The sequence below is a fragment of the Oryctolagus cuniculus genome, chromosome 12 (genome assembly GCF_964237555.1).
Source record: "Oryctolagus cuniculus chromosome 12, mOryCun1.1, whole genome shotgun sequence".
Taxonomy (NCBI): Eukaryota; Metazoa; Chordata; class Mammalia; order Lagomorpha; family Leporidae; genus Oryctolagus; species Oryctolagus cuniculus.
Window position 1 is genome coordinate 74,955,640 of NC_091443.1, and position 20,010 is coordinate 74,975,649.

Consider the following 20,010-nt stretch of genomic DNA (forward strand, 5'->3'; position numbering starts at 1 on the left):
TGCAGACTCCCAGAAGGCAGGCACGCAGCACAGAGGCGTTGTTACGCAGATTAGGTTTAGACGTGACGAGCCCCGTCATCAGTCAGCAAGTGATGGGGAGGCTGCTGGGGGCAGAGGCAGCCGTGGGCCAGCCTCACACGTGGGCCCCAGGCACGGCAGGCCCGCGTCAGCTCCTTCCCACACATCTCACTTCCAGCAAAGCGTTTTCAAGACACTATTTTGAGAGCAATTATCCAAACTGTGCTTGGGAACATATGTGCTCTGCAAGTCAACACGCTCCTGTTACATAATCCAGGCGTTTAAAATAAGGCATGAAACTTCTCATAAGAGTATGAAAGTGGAGCCTTATGATTGCAGTTCTACAAATCTAGCACGGCTTACGGACCAGGTGCTAGGTGAACACACAGGTTCATAGTTAAGTTTCACAAAAATTCCATGACATACACAAGGGGTACTTCAAAATGTTCATGGAAAATAGAATTAAAAGATGTGTTTATTTTCATGCAAAAATTTAAATCTAAGCAGGGTTTTTTTATATATTCTTTTTTTTTCCATGAAGGTGTTAAAGACCCCTGGAAGATCTGTTTGACAGATGAATAAGACAGTGACTCAGAAAGGGAAAGGCTACATGATTGTGCCAGGGCACAGAGCGCACAGCTGTCCAACGTGAATGCTGGAGAGAACCTGAGAGACCGAGTTCTTGGTGCAGTCCTTTCATTTCACAAAGAGGAAATGGGCAGGTGGACAAGGTGCCCAATGTTGTGGAACAAGTGGGTAGCACAGGGCTGCAGTTACTAACACCAGCGTGTTCTGACTCCAAGTTTAGCCTCAAGCAAGTCCAACATGAACCTGGTACACAGCGTAAACCACACTGCTCAGTTACGTCCAGCTCCATTGTTGCGGTCACACAAAGAGCTCCAAGGGAAAAACAGTCTCTTCTAGCTTGAACTTGGCACCGCCTTCCAGGACCGACCAGCAGTGGATATCCTGTTTCTAATCACAGAAGTTCCTAGGAAACCTGCAGGAGCCAGGGGAAAATCCTAGAGGTTTGGGTCTTATAGGGTGAGAAAAAATGTGGTGCAGCAGAAACCGCTAATTGTCCACCCAACATCTACTCTCTCCTTCCTTCCCAGAGACCGTGCCCTAGTTGTTAGTTGATGCTAACAATATGCTGGACAGAAGACTACATATCCCAGCCTCCTTTGTGGCCAGGCGTGGTCATGTGAGTAGGTCCTGGCCAATGAGCTGCAAGCAGAAGCACTTTGTGGGGCTTCTGGGAAGTCTCCCTAACTTGGATGGGTGCATCCTTCCCTAAGACGCCCTGTCACTCAGCATGTGGAGGAGGTAGCCCAGCACGCACTAGGCCCTAAGGATGAAGGTCCCACCCAGGGAACAGGGGAGCTGCATGGCTCTGGATCTCTGATGACTGGGAAGAGGTCCAGGGCAGCCGGAGACTGCCCATCAGACCCCTCTACAGCACAGAACCACACACCTGCTCCCTGCTCAAGCCACCCTGTGGTCCCCAGATCACAAGCAGCAGAAGCAGGAATGAGCACTGTGTGAGTGTCCAGCTCATAGACCCTGCAGAGCTGGGGGAGACCAGGGTTATGATCTGGGTCCTGGGCCTTGGGCTTCGCATCTGTGAAATGAGGGCAATGTTGGCTTGGCTGACGTCACAGGAGTGGTGCAAGACTCATAGGAGACCACAGCCAGAAAAGTCCTCCCACAAACTACGGAGATGAGACGGTGTTTCTAGTCTCCTCACCTCTCCAATGAGGACATCCAAAGGGGATGCTTGCAGGGAAAATGAATTGTACTTGTAGTCAACGAATCTGACCACAAATTACGGGCTCTGCCTTCTTGTTGTATGGCAACGGGCAGCTTCGCCTGGGAGCTCAGTGGCCTGCCCAGGCCTCTGCATCCCAGGCTATTCTGAACAGACCCAAGGTGACATACAGGGACATGGCCACCATGCCTGGCTCCTGCAAGGCTTCTCATAAATTTTCCCTAGCAAAACAAAAACCCCTAGCAGCAGCCAAAAACCAAGTGGCGAAATGAGGATCAAACTCCCAGTTTCTTGCAGCCAAAACATGTCTGTCATTAGATTCACGTTCTTTGAAAAAACAAAACACTTAAACATCTCACAGTGGTGAATACACCAATCCTCCTCCAACCAACCACACAGCACGAGAAACATCGGGAAGGAGCAAACCCCAGGAAACTCGGTCTCTGCAGGTCAGTCACAGGTGCAGTCAGTCTACTCAACAAGGCTCCCCCTCTTCTACGGAGCCCAGCCTAGGTCACCTCCCCTTCATGGCAGGAGTCCAGCAGGTGCATAGCACACTGGAAAACCCAGAAGCAGCAGGAAGCTACCTGGCCATCTGCTTGTACGCCTCTTCCGCCACAGCAAATATGTGTGGGTCCATGTCGCCCATGTTCTGCCCGCTGTAGGCGTGGATGATGGCGTCTCCATAGATGGGCAGCTGCTTGTAGGGATTCATGGCCACCAAGATGATCCCTGGGGAGAGACAGCAGATGCAGCTACTGGAGCCTCATGGTCCCCCACCTCTCCAGGTTCTGATGAAAAAAATCGCAGCTCTGCCACTTCCCAAACTTTCAGTGTGGCTCTGGTCAGATCACCTGCGGGTCACCTACATCTCCAGGTTGCTCTGGTGGTGGGATGAGAGGACAGGTGGGAACACCCCCAAACCAAGAGGCCCTTTCTTGCCATTCATGATGTAACTCATCTTAAAACCAACACCCCAAATCAGCAATACATGTATCAAACCCATGGGGGAACCCAAACGGGTGCCTCCTCCCATCTCCCTGACTCAGCAGGGTGATCACAGCTCTAATCCTAGCCTCTCCCCATCTGATGCTTCCTTGTAGAACAAATAACCCGGCCCAGAGCAGCACTGGGGTGCTCTGCGAGCCCTCCTCACCACTGTAGGTGTAAATGAGTTTAGATTCGGCAAAGCGGATTCTGAGGTTGTGGAGCACGGCGGGCTCGTGCAGATAGCTGAGGGCCGTGAGGTCGTTCTCGCCCACCAGGATGTCGGGATTGCGCAGCGGAGGCAGCGCTCCGGGATCGATGGGATGATCCAGCTCCTGCGGACAGAGAGGAAATCAAAGTTGCGGAAGTGGAAGGTTCTTGGTGTTGCCGCTGAACCGCTTTCTGTCCTTGTCCTGTTCACCCTGCAGTGAGGTCACTGCAGACACTGAACAACAACTCATGTAGAGCAACAAGAAATCACTTTTAAAAAATTATTTTGAAAGGCAGAGAGGGACAGCTATTGCCCATCCTCTGGCTCATTCCACAAACACCTGCAACAGCCAAGGCTAAGGCTGGGCCAGGCTGAAGTCAGGAGCCAGCAACTCAATCTGAGTCTCCCATGTGGGTGGTGGGCACCCAACGGCTTGAGCCATTACCTGCTGCCTCCCAGGGTGTGCATTAGGAGGAAGCTGGAATCAGGTGCAGAGCAGGGCCTCAAACCCAGGCACTCTGAGATGGGATGCAAGCACCCCAAGTAGGCTTTATGGCTGCACCAACAGCTGCCCTGAGAATACCCTTCGTAGCTGACTCCTAAAGCAACAAAGGTGGGAACCAGGGCGCTGGTGTGCGCCCCGAGGCGAGTCGCCTTTCCTAGCCTGACTTCTCAGCTGAAAAGGGACCAAGCCAGCTGAGGGGCCCTCAGAGCTCCCGAGGCCTCGATGAAGGGAACCACGTGGTAGGGATCTAAGCAGCGCACTCCCAGTCCTACCACACGGCTCTGCATGCTTGTGGTTCACGGGCATTGTAGCACGGGTGGGTTAGGCTGCCCCCTGGCGTGCCCATATGCCACACTGGAGTGCCAGTTTGTGTCCGGCTACTGCTCTTCTGATCCAGCTCCCTGATAAAGGCATCCCAGGAGGCAGAGGAAGATGGTGTGGGTGCTTGAGTTGCTGCCACCCAAGTGGGAGAACTGGATGGAGAACCAGACTCTTGGCTTCAGCCTGGCCCAGCGGCAGGCATTTGGGGAGCGAGCCAGTGGATGGAAGATTGATCAACTGATCTACCTACCTACCTATCTTTCAAGCAGGTAAAAATAAATGAACAAACATGAGAAAATAGAGACAGATGCTTGGGCCTTGGGTGTTTCCGTTTCCCAACAGCACGCTGCTGCTGAAAGGACATGATGATCTCACGTCCCTTATAGCTTTAAGGTTCCCAAATCGCTGCTCCAAGTTGGTGTGCTTGGTGATGAGAAGTATGTGCAGAAGCCCGTGGGAGGTGGCGTCCCTGTGGAAGGGCAGGTGGCCCTGGTCTACAGCTGCCCACGCACGCAAGGGCTCGTGGCTGCCTGGGCTCGGCTGTCTGTTCCTATCCCTCTCAGCCTGGTGCAGGGTAAGTTTCCCAGGCTGACCCCTCTGTGCCACACGGAGCTGAGTGTCTTTGCCCATTTTCCATTGCTAACGACACAATTTCCAGGCTGGTTAAACTACAGAGAAAAGAGGTTTGGGGAGGTGGTGAGCCGAGGAGCTAAGATGCTGGATGGGATCCCCATATCCCACAACAGAGTGTCTGGTTCACTCCCAATTCCAGTTTCCTGTCAATGTGCTCCCTGCGAGGCAGCCAGTGATGGCTCAAATAATTGGTTTCCTGCTACCCATGTGGGAGACCCAGGTTGGGTCCCTGAATCCCAGCTTTGGCCTGGCCCAGCCCTGGCTATGGTGGACATTTAGGGAGTGCACCAGCAGATGAGAACACTGTCTTTCTGACTACCACTCAAATAAAAATAATTTTTTAAAAGAGATTTATCTGGGGTCATGGCCATGGTCCAAGCTGGAGGGGCTGCTTGTGGTGAAGGCCTTTTTGCTGGCAGATCCCAAGGTAGAGCCAAGCATCACGTGGTGAGACTCATTAATCCACTCAGCACAGGGGACGGGCCAGCCCACGCCCGGGAGCAGGGCCCTGAGTCCCCGCGACAGGCTCCACCTGCTCCCTCCTCTTCCTGTCCTGGTATTTAGTCAGCACCTCGGCCTTCATTTGGATCCTGGTCCTGGACAGCACCCCAAGGTGAACCAGCTGCTCCAGCAAGGGCCACTGTGCAGAGCACAGCCCAGAGCTCACCGCTGATGGTTTCAGTCAGTCCTCCAAGCCACCCTCCACAGAGGACAGGACAGTAGCAGTTAATGAGACAGGCGCAGAAAGATGGAGTTTTCTGTCCAGGATCACACAGACCCCAGGGCATCACTCAGAAGCCCGAGCTCCTTCTCTTTGGTAATGCCTCTCTCAGTGTAGACAGGGGCATTCATCTGTTGCTGGCTAGAGGCTGGGGCTGTGGCATAGCAGGTAAAGCTACCGCCTGCAGTGCTGGCATCCCATATGGGCGCCGGTTCAAGTCCCAGCTGCTCCACTTCCGATCCAGCTCTCAGCTATGGCCTGGGAAAGCAGTAAAAGACAGCCCAAGTCCTTGTGCCCCTGCACCCATGTGGGAGACCTGGAAGAAGCTCCTGGCTCCTGGCTCCTGGCTCCTGGCTTTGGATCTGCCCAGCTCCGGCCACTGCAGCCATTTGAGGAGTGAACCAGCAGAAGGAAGACCTCCCTCTCTCCCTGCTTCAAATAAATTCTTTTAAAAAATTAAAAAATAAAAACATCTGTCACTGGCTGCCCTGCTCTGCTTAAGGGGAGCAGCAGGCCCACCCAGATGATGGGACACAGGTGCTCAGAGCACCTCCTTCCCTGCTGTTGCCTGTGCTGTTATACTGTGAGTGTGTCCCCAACCAGAACACTGTCAACTTGTACACTTTCATTTTGAGGATAAAATCAAGCAAATGCTTCTCAAAACCAATTTTTCATTTTCTCGCAGTTGTTCTGTTTTAAATCAACTGCCCCTCTTTCTGGTCCAGGCACTGGGTGTTAAGTTATATGGGAGAGACACAGGGAGGGGGAGGGCATGCAGTCTTTAGGGAAGGCGGAGAAAATGTGAAGAAGGCTGGATTGACAGGTGGAGGCAGAGGAGACACAGTGCAGGCTTTGTCCTTCGTGGTGGAAGCCGAGGGTTAAGTCACAGAGTGGTCTGGCTGCCTGCCACCTTACCTGCCTCTCCCCTCACACCCAGCAGGCTCAAGGCCAGGAACGCGGCCACCTGAAACCCTGCTGCTATCACTAAGCCGCAAACCTCGGGGGCAGCTGCCGCCTTGAGCTCTTTCTCCCCAGAGGAAGCCACCTGATCCCTAATCAGAGCCTTGACTGTGCTCACACCGAGCGGCAAGGCCCCACTGCTGGCAAAGGGAAGCCCGAATGGCCGCGGGAGCCTCCTCCTGCCTTCGCACGTGCACCTGCCGCATCCTGCCTGGCCCGCAGCAACCCCATGTTGGCATGCTGTTATTTGATCCCTTCTGCACGCCAGGACTCGAGGGGCCACTGTCACGGATGTAGCAGGTGGTGTGCCAGGATTTCAATCCCGACAGCCTGAGTCTAGCGGGCATGCTCTAAGTCTCTCTCCCCACCCAGAATCTCATGACGTGTTTCCCAAATCCAGGCGTTCTGAAGAGAAATGCTGTGTCCATTCTCAACAGAGACTGCCTGCACGTCACGGTCCTCTGCTGTCCCCAAACCATCTCTGACATCCAGGTGGTGCCCAGATCCTCTGTCCGGCTCTGTGTCCCCCTACCTGGTGCCAACAGGATGTCTCTGCAGTGGTGGCAGGAGATGTAAAGCCTTCCAAAGCTGCAGAGGGAGGGGTCTGGGCACAGCCTCCATAGGCGCAGGGGGAAGCTCGTCCCTGGCCTGGCCTGGCCCCACCAGCACTGCCAGGCTCCTCCTAAGGCCACACACAGCTGGGCCCTCCTGGAGGTTCCAGCCAACAAGCCTTCACACATCACTGATGCCGTTCTCGGCCCCCAGTCCTCCCCTCACCCACCTGTCCCTTCCAATTTTCTGTCTCCTTCTTCTTGACACTTTTTCTCCTAAAAGTTTATGCCTTGGGCTCAAACTACTTCTCTCCAACATTCTCATCTTTGCCCATTCTCTTCGAGACCCACGAAGCCAAAACGGCTCATAGCTTTGCAGCCGTCGCCGAACAATGCTGAACACCTGCAAGTGCAGCACACACCGGCTACTGCAGCTGGGCCCTCATTGCAGAGAGAAGTGTGGCTGGGGCAGGGTAGCTGGGGGGGCAGGGCTGGGGCGGGGCGGGGCGGGGGAATGGCACAAGTGCATCAGCAGGACGCCCCCCCCCCAAGCTAGCCATCTGGATGATGATGCTGGTGTCCCCTTGTGTGCATACCCCCACACACCCCAGCTGCTGCTTCTACAAGGCTGCCAGCGCGAAGAGCGAGGGCCCTCACCGTTCCATCCTCCAGCAGGAGGCGCAGGACTTTGTCACCAGCTCTGTAGTCCTTCGCGATCTCCGCGGACTTCCAAACTTCGTCAGGATCAGGAATCCAAACCCTGTTGTACTGACCGACAGGATAAGACAAGCTTAATTTCTCAACAAGTTCAAGAGGGAAAGCCGGCGCCGTGGCTCAATAGGCTAATCCTCCACCTTGCGGCGCCGGCACACCGGGTTCTAGTCCCGGTTGGGGCGCCGGATTCTGTCCCGGTTGCCCCTCTTCCAGGCCAGCTCTCTGCTATGGCCAGGGAGTGCAGTGGAGGATGGCCCAGGTGCTTGGGCCCTGCACCCCATGGGAGACCAGGAAAAGCACCTGGCTCCTGGCTCCTGCCATCGGATCAGCGCGGTGCGCCGGCTGCAGCGGCGGCCATTGGAGGGTGATCCAACGGCAAAGGAAGACCTTTCTCTCTCTGTCTCTCTCTCTCACTGTCCACTCTGCCTGTCAAAAAAAAAAAAAAAAAAAAAAGAGGGAACCACTGGTCTTTAGATGGTTAAACATAGGAAGGCTTCTTTCTGTTCACTAGCTCAGTCCTTGCATAGGAACCCTTTCACCCATTGTTTGCCGACAACGGAGTCTTTAGTGCACCTGCAAGGTACCAGGTGAAGCTGCTTCATTTTGTAGGCAATGGAATCTCCAAAGTCCCCTAAATATGGTCGGAGCTGCACCGATCTGAAGCCAGGAGCCAGGAGATTCCTCTGGGTCTCCCATGCGGGTGCAGAGGCCCAAGGACTTGGGCCCCTTTTCACTGCTTTCCCAGCCCATAGCAGAGAGCTGGATCAGAAGTGGAGCAGCAGGGACTCAAACTGGCACCCCTATGGGATGCTGGCACTGCAGACCAGAGCTTTAACTTGCTGTGCTACAGCACCAGCTCCAATATATTTTCTACAATTTATATATATTACTTTCATCATCAGAATAAATAGTACCCCTTAAAGGCAAATATTAAAATATATGTCTACAAAAATACTTGTACATGAATATTCATACTAACTTCATTCATAATGGTCCAAAATTAGAAACAGATTAGATGTTCACTAATACAAGGATGAATTAAAAAAATAAATGAGGGGTGGGTTATTTGCCTCAACTGTTAAGATGCTTGCCTCTCTCTCTCTGCCTCTGTCTCTCTGTAACTCTGCATTTTAAATAAATAAATAAATCTTTAAAGGGTGGGGGGAGTGGTGCCATGGCATAGCTGGTAAAGCCGCCAACTGCAGTGCTGGCATCCCATATGGGCGCCGGTTCAAGACCCAGCTGCTCCACTTCTGACCCAGCTCTCTGCTATAGCCTGGGAAAGCAGTGGAAGATGGCCCAAGTCCTTGAGAGCCTTCATCCACGTGAGAGGCCGGAAGAAACTCCTGGCTGCTGGATTCGGATCAGCGCAGCTCCGGCCATTGCAGACAACTGGGGAGTGAACTAGCAGATGGAAGATCTCTCTCTCTCTCTCTCTGCCTCTCTGTAACTTTGCATCTCAAATAAATAAATAAATCTTGGCCCAAGTCCTTGGGCCTTGCACCCACATGGGAGACCAGGAGAAGCACCTGGCTCCTGGCTTCAGATCAGCACGGTGCGCTGGCCGCAGCGGCCATTGTGGGGTGAACCAACGGAAAAGGAAGGCCTTTCTCTCTGTCTCTCTAACTCTGTCTGTGAAAAAAAAAATAATAAATAAATCTTTTTTTTAAAAAAAGACAGTTGCATCTCAAACTGGAGCACCTGGGTTCAAGTTCCTGCTCTGCTTCTGATCCAGCTTCCTGCTTAAATGGACCATGGGAGGAAGCAGGTGATGGCTCAAGTGCTTGGCTCTGTGCTACCCATCTGGGAGACCTAGATTGAGTTTTGGGCTCCCAGCTTTGTCCTGGCCCAGTCCTGGCTGTTGCAGGCATTTGGAGAAATAACAGATGGGGAAGATCTCTCTCAATCTCTCTTCCCTCCCCGCCTTTCAAATACATAAATGTTAATAAATTTCACAAATAAAACTGTGGTGTGCCCATACAATGGAATGTCACTAGCCAATATAAAGGAGTGGACTACTGATACTAGCAGGAACATGGCTGAAGTTGCAAAGAAAGCGTTCTGAGTCGAAGAAGCCTCACCCAAGGGAGCACATACTGCCTGGGTCGCTCTGCACGGAGTGCTGGGACAGGTGAAACCAACGTAAGGTGGGAGAAAATTCAGAACAGTGCTTGCCTCTTGGGGCAGGTAGGGCCCCGGGAAAGCCTCGGAGGGATGGTCCAGGGGCGATGGTCACATTCTCTATCTTGATAGGATTCAGGTTGCACTGTGCTAAACACTTTTCCAATCTCAGACAATGTAGACTTGAGACTCATCCATTCCATTGTCTATAAACTTTACATCAAGAGCTAAACAAATACAGAAGTTTAGTGAAAAACATATACTGAAATATCTAGGAGGTGTCCTGATGACTACAATTTAAAAATGCTCCAAATATAAGATGGATTGAAAGCTGGAAAGAATACAGTGATGAACAAACAGGTGATCCCACGAATGCGGTAGATGGCCGTGCTAGACTCGAGGTACAGGACAACACTCACTGTCCAGCTTGAAAGGTGCTTCAAGTTTTCATATGAAGTTGTTGGAGGAAATAAAGAACGAGAATAAAACAAAGTTGAAGACACTGGCACATGACTAGGACAGTGCTGGAGGAGGGATATATCTATTGATGAACACAAATTGCCTTGACTAACCAGGAAATAAAGGCCGTTGGGTGGATACCAGTCATGACCAGCACAACTTATTTATTTTCATCCTCAGTGGCAAGGAAAGAGAAGGAGCTTGCTGAAATGTGATATAGGATGGGTGACTTAGAGGGAGAGGGAGAGGGAGAGAGAGAGGGAGATAGGGAGAGGGAGATAGGGAGAGGGAGATGGGGAGAGGGGGAGAGGGGGAGAGGGAGATGGGAAGAGGGAGATGGGGAAGACGGAGATGGGGAGAGGGAAAGGGAGAGGGAGAGGGAGATGAGGAGAGGGAGAGGGAGATGGGGAGAGGGAGATGGGGAGAGGGAGATGGGGGGAGGGAGAGGGAGATGGGGAGAGAGAGATGGGGAGAGGGAGAGGGAATATGACCTGGCAGGTGTTGACAAATCCTCCCATCAGATAGGTGGACAGAGTCACACAAACACACAGACACACCTCTCAGACACACCCACACCCACACCCACACACCCACACACATCCTTGTTGCCCAGGGCTACACATTTCCTACCCTGAGTCTGCCATGGAAAATGCACAGCTCAGATTGTGACGAAATGGAGTGCCCCAAATTACCAAGAACTGCCCACTGTAGACTCTCAGAGCTAAGCAGATCCTCAGAGATGACCTACTCCAGGTTGCTGGCCGTCCCTCTGCAAAGCTGCAGAAAGCTTACTTCAAATGCAACCGGGGTGGCCCGCTGGGTGAAGCAGGCCAGAGATGTTCTGCTGGGGACCGGAGTGGAACTGCCTGAGGTCCCCCTACAGAAGCCTGGGGTTCTGAGATTTGGGCTGGCCGCATGGCGTAGCGGGTAAAGCCTTCGCCTGTGATGCTGCATCCCAGATGGGCGCTGGTTCATGTCCCAGCTGCTCCTCTTCCGATCCAGTTCCCTGCTGATGCCCTGTGAAAAGCATCAGAAGATGGCCCAGGTGCTTGGGCCTCTGCCACCCACGTGGGAGATCCAGAAGAAGCTCCTGGCTCCTGCCTGGCCCAGTGCTGACCATTGTGGCCATCTGGGGAGTGAACCAGCAATGAAAGATCTCTCTCTGTAACTCTTTCAAAATAAATAAATAAGTCTTTAAAAAAAAAAGTAAAAAGTATCAAACCAACAAATCCTTTTGTTTCACTGGTACCCCAACATAGGCTTAGGGAGGGCAATTACTGGGCAAACCCCACACAGAGAGGTTCTCAAAGGCCCAGCCCGCAGCAGAGCCAGGGCCTAGCTTGACCTTGTCAGTCAGACCAAGTCTGGCCCTGAATGCAATCCTGAACTTGAAACTGACAGTCGCCATGCTGTCCCTTCCACTGCTCTACCTTCGATGCAGCTCAAACCAAACGCACTAAACGGCAGGTAGTGTCGGTGCACGGGGCTGCCCTGCCGTCCGCCAATCTGCCAGGGTGAGGGGGAGTGCCGCCCCTGGGCTCCGGGCGGCCCACACCCCGCAGGCGGCCCAGCCTGCTGGGTAAACAGCACCAAGGTTTACTCAGCTCCGCGAAGCTCCGCCCAGGCGGTGCCCGCCCCTCGCTTGGCTCACATTCCTCTACCCACAAGGCAGCACTTGGCAGCCAGAGAAGGAAGGGCTGACCTGGTGGCCTGTAGACGGCTGACACCGTGCCCAGTGCTCTCCTGTGACCGCCTTGCGCGTGCGTGCGCGCGCGTCCTGCCCGGGAGGCCTGGCCTGGGCTGCCACAGCGCTGAAGGAGCAGACAGGGCCACCTCCCAGGCCTTTTCCTGGGAGCCTGAGGCCAAGGCCAGAACCGCGGAGCTGTGCTCAGGGGGGAGAACAACACCCTCTCGCGTTGCCTGCCGCGGAGATGGCCTGAGGACTTGTGTGGCATATAGCACAGTAGGCGGTGCCCTCCTAGAGCCTGGGGTGCCCACGCTTGAGATCACATCACTCTTCCTCCTCCTCTCCACTCTGCTTGCAGACCCCTTCCCTGGCCTCCCTACCTCCTCCCCTCCCAGAGGTTCCCTTGCCGGCCTCTCCTGGTACCAGGCTGTTTCTGGAGAGCTCCATCTCCCACAGCTAACACAACGGCGCTGGCATCTGTACCCCTTTGGGATGTGGATCCCACGCCTCCCATTGCCTCCCAGGTATCAGCCCCTAAATGGCCTGGGGTCCTCACAGATGCCAGCTCCAAGTAATGATGACGTCTTCCCCAGGCCTTAGCCCGCTGCCCCTCATTTTAGAAAGCTGGGACAATGTTAAGCACCCTGCCCACTTCCCCACACAACCGTGTAGTGCTCCCCTGGGGCTGGGGAGCTTACCTTCTAAACAGCTCTCCCTGCCATGGCCCCAGCCAGCCTTGCACCTCACCCACCAGCCTGAGCAATAGGCTTCCTCGAACTACCTCATCACAGCTGATCGGAATTCCCATGGGGGGAGGAACCAAGAAGCAAGCCTAGGAAGTCACCCCCGGGGGTTCACGTGAGCAGCCAGGCCTGGGGAGCCACCCTGGTAGCACTCTTCCTCGGTAGGACTCACCTTCTTTCCTGCCCACTCTTGTGCCTGTGGTCTCCCCTAACTACTACCAGTTTCCAGAACCTGCCAAGCTTTTCCTTGGCTCTCTACCAAGGCACTTCTGTTCCTTTTACTGCGGCCCCGCCCATCGCCTCCGAATCCGTGAGCAAACAGCTCTGGGCAGTCCAGAGTCAGTGCCACTCCAAGCTGCGTCTCTGCCCTGCCGCCTGCAGCCCAGGTGGCGCTGGAGGCCCCCTCTTTACAGGTCTCAGAGCCCCTGCCACAGGTGTCCAGGTCACCTCCCCCTCACCCCCACACTTGAGCTTCCAGAGACGCACCTTTGTGGTCTGGAACCCCGTATAATGACTTTCCATAGCTAGCGCTCTATAAACTCTGGTGAACAAAAATTCAAGGTCCCAGGTGTTCAGTTGAACTTGGTAATGACTAAATTTGGTATTTTGTCTTTTTGTACTGTTTTACTCTTCTGAGCTACTTATACATGATACACTGGACAAATCTCACTTCCCAGAGTTGTTAATGATATACAGAAGTCTAGGGGCCAGCGCTGTGGTGCAGCAGGTAAAGCTGCCACCTGCAGTGCTGGTATCCCATGTGGGCGCTGGTTCGAGTCCTTCCCATCCAGCTCTCTGCTACCACCTGGGAAAGCAGTAGAAGATGGCCCAAGTCCTTGGGCCCCTGCACCTGCATGGGAGACCCAGAAGACGCTCCTGGCTCCTGGCTTCAGATCCACTCAGCTCCAGCGGTTGCGGCTGTTAGGCGAGTGTACCAGTGGGTGGAAGACTTCTCTGTAACTCTGTAACTCTGTAACTCTGCCTTTCAAATAAAATAAATAAATCATTTAAAAAAAGTCTAAAGCTGTGCAGAATAGCCAAATGGGGGCCAGTGCTATGGCCCAGTGGGTTAAGCCGCCGCATCTTGGTGGCTCCACTACTGATCCAGCTTCCTGCTAATGCTCCTGGGAAAGCATCGCAGGATGCCCCAAGTGCTTGGGCCCCTGCATCCATGTGGGAGACCCAGATGATGCTCTGGTTCCTGGCTGTTGAGGCTACCTGGGAGTGAACCAGCAGATGGAAGCTCTCTCTCTCTATGTCTCTCCCTCTCTGTAAATCTGCCTTTCAAATAAATAAATCTTAACAAAACAAAGAAATGAAAAAAAGGAGAGCCAAATGGAAAAAAAAAATCAGTCCACTGAACCTTGACCTTATTTTAGACAGGGACCCTGGGCTGCAGTCAAGTCACTTCTCACCTCGCACGTCTGAGCTTCCGCAGAACTTCTCTAAGGGCATTAGTGAGTTCCTCATACAAAGCCAGAGAATCGGACAGCTGAATAATATAATTAGCAACCAGTGGCTAACAGTTACAACCTGAGTCCTGAGCAGTGCGCAAGGTCTCTAGAAGCCAGAGTTCGATTCTGCACCACCCCAATTCTTGGCTTTCACCTCTATCTTTGATGAAAAGCAGAACAGAACACGTATCTATAAAATGAGGAAAGAATTAATGAGCAGAAGATGGCCAATCAGAAAGGCTTTGGAAAGCTGCAGAAACCGTGGGCACTGAATGATAAGATGGGGAACTTCATAGAGATAAATGTAGTCCAGTATTTAGGAATCAAAAATCAACCACATTGTAACAGCATCACTATAAAAAGCCGCCACACATAGTAGCTTCCAGGGCCAGAGCAGGTACCAGCACTGCTCAAAACACACCAAACACTAACCCAGTACTGGGGGGCAGTGAGGGACATGCAGGTCCACAGGTCTCATGGCTGGGCAGACCAGATCTAGACGACAGTGCTACTAAGATAGGCACCAGGATATAGCACTTCATCCAGAAAGACCCAGGGCTGGAAGGATGCTGTCGGAGACAAAGTTGGGCAGCCCAACCTGCCCCTCATTCTCAGCAGGTCCAGCCCTCCTGGCTTCCTTCCTCCTTCTAAACATCTCCACGCCTCCTAGCCCTGCCTCCGTAGCCTCAGTCCCCGACTCCACTGAGGTTAACCCACGCTAGGTGCTTTTCTGACACGCTGGTTCACTCCCATCGGCCCTTTAGCTCATGACCATGTCCAGTCTCCCCTTTCCCCTCGCGCTCCACTGAGGCATGAAGGGCCTCTGAGTGGCTCAATCCAGTGTCCCTTCCTCTGCCTTCACTCCCTGGCCTCTCTCAGCCTGCAGGACAACTGAGTGTCCAGTCTTTATTGATGCATGGCCTCTCTCAGCCGGCAGCACAGCTGGGTGTGCAGTCTTTACTGATGGATGCAGTCTTTCCCCCTTTGCATGCACACTGTCCCAGGCTTGGGATCACATAGCACATGCAACTCCTGTGCCCCATTGTCCAGCCTAACACAAGCTTTTCTCCATGTTGTCATCAACTCTTCAAAAACACCACGTTCAATAGCTTCAGGCCGTTCGGTCATGTGGGTCTTCTATAATTTGCTCTACCACTCTTGCTGCTGGTTCCATTTTAGTTACTATAGAGAACAGTGGGATACATCAGCAGGTGTCAGGGGAGGTAGCTAGGCAGTGGAGGACACCTCAGGAGTCTGTGTGAGGGGTCAAGGTCAGACCCCTGAAGAGGAGGAAGATCATCAAGGTGGTGAAACCAAGTTGGTGGTAGTGGGAGGTTATTAACAACACAGTCCTGGAGCCAACACTTCTAGGTGACCTTAGGCAACATGCTAGACCTGTGTGGTAACAGCATCTCCCATGGAGCCCTGTATTTGGATTAAAGGAGAGAAGGCACATAAAGTTCTGAAGCTGGCATCTGGTGCTTCAGTGTTACCCAGAGACCACAAGATAAAAATCATCACCAGGACACTCCTTTTCTGCCGCACTCACACTCGCATCAGTCCTGGCTGGTATGGAGCCCGCAGTGGTCCTGTTCTTTGCAAGGTCTCGGTCAGTGGGGAGCACGGGGAGTTAATGAGCCACTGCAGACAGGAAGCATGGCATGCCAGGGCGTGGTGTGCGCACCGGGGGACTGCACCGGCCTGGGCCGAGCAGTGAGTGACAGGGCCAGAGCTGCTGAGAAGGGAGACAGAACGGCCAGGCTGGTTCTGCTCGGAGAGCTTTCTCCCAGTAGAAGTGCTGCTCTGGACACTGGTGCAGTGTTGCCAGGTAACTGGGGCAACAGCTGGGTCACTTGCCCCTTAGACCAGCAGCTACTGCCCCCTGCAGCCCCGCTCCCCTCGGGCGGCTGGCTCTCCTCTCTCTCTCCCCCGGCCCCCTGCCTCCTCTCATTCCCTGACCACACAGGCCCCCCGTGTCTTGTCCTTGGCCTTGCTAACTCCTCTCATCCTTGGTGAGGCTCTCAGTACCTTGGTTTCAATGGCCACTGCTGGCCCAAGACTCCTATCCCTGACCCCGCCCATCCTCTGTAGCACCCGCCATCTGCCACCTCTTACCCCCTCCCAGGGCACCTCACCGGGGAGCCCTCTCTCCACTTCAACCACCCTGCAGGCACAAAACTTGCTTCCTGACTTCCTAAGAAAGATTCCTCTTCCTGAGTCTCCCCCTTGGCCACCAGTCAGACCTAACCGGCACGTCACCCCCGCCAGTCCTCTCTTGCACCTCACCCCTGAGTCCAGCTGCCCATTCTTCCCTGCCCCCACCCTCACGTCCAGCAGTGCAGCTCCAGTTGTCTCCGGACACTTGGGAAGACCGAGAAGGCAGGGGCCTGGCCCCAGCCTCCGTTCCCCGCGGTCCTGAGGGCACCGCTGGCCTCCTCCACTTCCCCAGCGCTGAGCCAGCTCCTGCTGCCCTGCTCTGCTCTGGCTGCTCAGCTCCACCACCTGCCAGGTGTCCCCGACCCTCTTGGCCTCAGCAGATGGAAGTTCCGGACACTTCTCACTCATCAGACACCTCAAGAGGCAAGATTGTCACTTCAAGAACCTTGGGGCGGGTATTGTGGCTTGGCAGTTGAAAGCCACATCTCTTACTGGAGTGGCTGGTTTGAGTCCACTTCTGATCCAGCATCCTGCTGCTGTGCATCCCAGGAGGCAGCACATGCTGGGTCAATAACCTGAGGCCCTGCCACCCCAAGCGGGAGACCCAGATTGTACCTGACTCAGCCCAGGCTGCTGGCAGGCACTTGGGAAGTGAACTAGTAGACAGACGATCTCTCTCTCTCTCTCTCCCTCCTCCCTCCCCCTCTCCCTCCCCCCTCCCCCTCTCCCTCTCTCTCCCTTTCAAATAAAGGCAAACAAATTCATTAAATTTTTAAAATTGGAATTCCTAACCTCCCCCAGAGCTTCCCCATTCAGTAAGTGCTACACGTTTTATGGAGGGTAACACGCCTGTCTTCAAAGGCTGCTGCGGGAACAGAGCGTAGGCAGGGGCCAGGCAGGTAACAGCCGTGCGGAGGGGGTGCGTACAGCTGGCACGCAGGAGCGGACTCCGTGTGGGGATCCCAGAATGCACGCGCCCCCTCTGCCACTGCCTCATTCCCGTGCTGCAGGGTCAGTATTTGCCTCTGGGTGAGAAATGGGCTTCAGGCTGTTCTAAAACATCCTGTGGCTATGACTGTCATGGAACCAGAGCACCCCAGGGCGTTACACGTCCCCAAGGGTCCCCATTCACACACTCTGACCCAGGCAATCAGCTATACTGGGAGCTGGGGGGCGGGTGGTAGCAGGGAAGTGGGTTCGGACCTTGCATGAGTTACAGAAATAAAGAGCAAGAGCTCTTGAACACACAGGCAGGCAGCTTCACAGGTTGGGGAGCTTCCCATCTCTATGACCGACAAATGGGGGAGTGGTAGCCTAGGGACAGGAGTGTCCCTGGAGCCAAGACTGGTAGGGACAGCCACCAAGTCTCCAGTCTCTGGGAGTCTCTGTCCGCCCAAGTCGGCCTCTGGAAAACTCCTCCATATTAGTGTTTCTACACCTGCTGGGCATCCATCAGCCCTTGAGGTTTGAGGCACTTGATGACAGGGACGCTCACACCTTCGTATTTTGGCCTCAGAAAAAACCTTTTACATAAAATAGGTTAATCGCCAATTTTCCCTGTCTTCCCAAGTTTCTGCAGTGTGGTTTTACTCAAGAAGTTTCTCAACCTCTAGTAGGCAGAAGACTTCAAGAAAGCACTGTTGGCGAGCCGATGGGGATATCAGATACCACACTGTCGCTGGGAAAAATTTTCTCGAACAGGACTGGGGTAACCCAAACACTGTCCACTCCGAACTTGAGTTGATGGCGAGGCCTGGAGAGGAAAGTGCTGTTGCCAGGTAAGCAGAGTAGAGGAGGAAACCTAATCCCCCACAGCCATCTCGTTCACCGGCAGCTTAGGTGCCTTGTAGAGTTGGAAGCCCCGCAGGTGGCAGGGAAAAGCTCTGATTCTCTTCTCCACGACCTGAGTGCCAGGAACGCTATGTTCTCCAGCTGGGGCGGAGCGGGTGCTTCATGGCTGTCGGAATGAATTTTTTTTTCCCGCGAAAACACTGACGCTTTCACCCTAGCTGCTCACAAAATCCCCCAAGCTCACCGCTGGGGCTTCTGGGCGCAGTGTGGACACACTGCCCTTCCCAGGTAAGGGGAGATGACGTTGCTGAGGGCTTCTCGGAGCCCGGGTGTGTGGAAGGTGCTTTGGAAACTGTTAAACACCGTGGACACGTCAAGTGAGGAGCCAGGGGGAGGTGGCTGACATCAGGACCCCCGGGCCGCTCCCCTCCGTGAGCGTGCGGCCCTGGCAGCGACAGCGACCACCATCAGGACCAGAGGAGTGCACCTGCAGGCACTGCGAAGCCCCAGGTCTCCACACCGCGCCCTGACTATGCGGCCACAGCTGTTCAAGCGGCTCCCAGGATATCGGAAGGATCACAGATGCTGGTGTTCGCCCGCGGCTGGGCGGCCCACGTCCGCGTGGGCAGCTCTGATTGGTGGCGGGAAGGGGGTGAGGAAAGGGTCGAGGTGCCGCGGTCGCAGGAGGTGCGGAGGCAGGCGCGACCCCCGGTGCCCAGAGGCTTCCCTGGGGCTTCGCTGCTCTGAGGGGTGCCTTCCACGCGGGCAGAGGCCGGATCACGCCTCAGCCTTCAGGGGGCGATGATGGCCCGTGCCCCCAGACTCCGCGGCCCCTCCGCGCCCCACTGTGCGAGCCCGGCCGCCCTTCCCACGCCAGGTGTACAGGTGTGGCCCGGGCGCCAGGGACAGTCAGCGTCAGCGCCGGGCCGGCTTCCAGCCGCGTGCCCTCCCGACCCTCCTACCTGCGTGTACAGCTCGGCCACCGCCATGGGCCCGGGACGCGGCGGAGCCCCACAGCCGCGAGGGGGCGAGGCTCGGGGGCTGCGCCTGCGGCTTTGCAGGACGTGGTTGGCTCGGGCCCCGCAATCAGCGCCAGGCCTTCTTGCCCAGGAGTTTGCGGCGTCCCAGGGCTCGCTGGCCCGAGGGCTGCGGCGAGGGGAGGGGACAAGCCGCGGGATTGGTCCTGCCCAGCCTTGCGCGGCCACTCCGCGCTGCCGTTGGCCGGGGCGGGGGCTGCGGCGCGCAAAGCGGGTCCACCTGGCGGGGCAAGGCTGGCGCCCTCGGGACGCTGGCTCCCCGGCAGGTAACAGGTGTGTATCCGGAGGCGTTCCCGGCCGGAGCGGGGTGGGGGTTGAGCTGTCTTGGGTCGCAGCCTGCTTCCTGCCGGGAGCGGAGAGAACCGACAACTATTAGAACTTTTACGAGTTCTGCAAGGTGGCTGTTTTCAAAATCAAATCGAAAAGTGAGCAATGGTTCTTTTATGTCAGCGTTTTCTAGGTCAAAAATAGGAGAAAAACTTACAATATCAATGAAAATATTAAAGGTCGAGAGATACCAACCAAACACAGTTGCCTTCTGTGGGGACAATGTTTACATTTCTGTTGCAGGACTTGAAAGAGGGCTGAATAAATGGCGAGATGTGTCATTTTTATGGCTGGGGATAGTCAATATTGTAAAGGTGCCAGTTCTACCCAAATTAATACAGAAGCCTAACACACGGGACTCGAAAGCCTAGCAGAACTTGTGGGTAGTAATTTTATATGTTACATGGATTTGCAGTTTGGGTATTAGCAAGCCATTCTCAAAGAAGAGAGATTTGCTCTAGCATAGACTAAGGGCTATGCTAAAGCTGCAGTCATTCAAACAGTCTGATAAGCACATGAGATCAGACAAAGGAATAATGGGGCCGTCGCTGTGGTGTAGCAGAAATAAAAATGAAAAAAGAATAACCCACCCCAGTGGAATCCACAAGGCCCCACCTCCTAAGGCAGCCCTGCTCACTCGACTCCGAGAGAAAAGATTGCTTCACAGTTGAGCTCATTATATGAAAATAAATAAATAAGAGCATTGCATGGCAAACATTGCATCCGGGGGGAAAAATAAAAACAAAACACCAGATGGGCCCATGAGGAAAACTTAAAGTAAAACCAGGAACATATTAGGAAAAAATGAGGGAAGCTATCTTTAACAGGTTGAATGACTGTGATTC

General features: G+C 54.3%; 1 protein-coding gene across 1 annotated transcript in view; it reads right to left on the reverse strand.

Annotated features, from left to right (window-relative positions):
- Positions 1-19,021, reverse strand: part of MYO5C (myosin VC) — a 95,217-nt gene extending 76,196 nt beyond the window's left edge. The window contains exons 1-4 of the mRNA XM_008268992.4: positions 18,764-19,021; positions 7,333-7,443; positions 2,943-3,108; positions 2,374-2,518 (exon numbers count right to left, since the gene is read on the reverse strand). Coding sequence (XP_008267214.3) covers positions 2,374-2,518; positions 2,943-3,108; positions 7,333-7,443; positions 18,764-18,790 — 449 coding nt within the window. The 5' untranslated portion in view covers positions 18,791-19,021. The remainder of the gene's footprint in view (positions 1-2,373; positions 2,519-2,942; positions 3,109-7,332; positions 7,444-18,763) is intronic.
- Between the last annotated feature and the right edge of the window lie 989 nt (positions 19,022-20,010).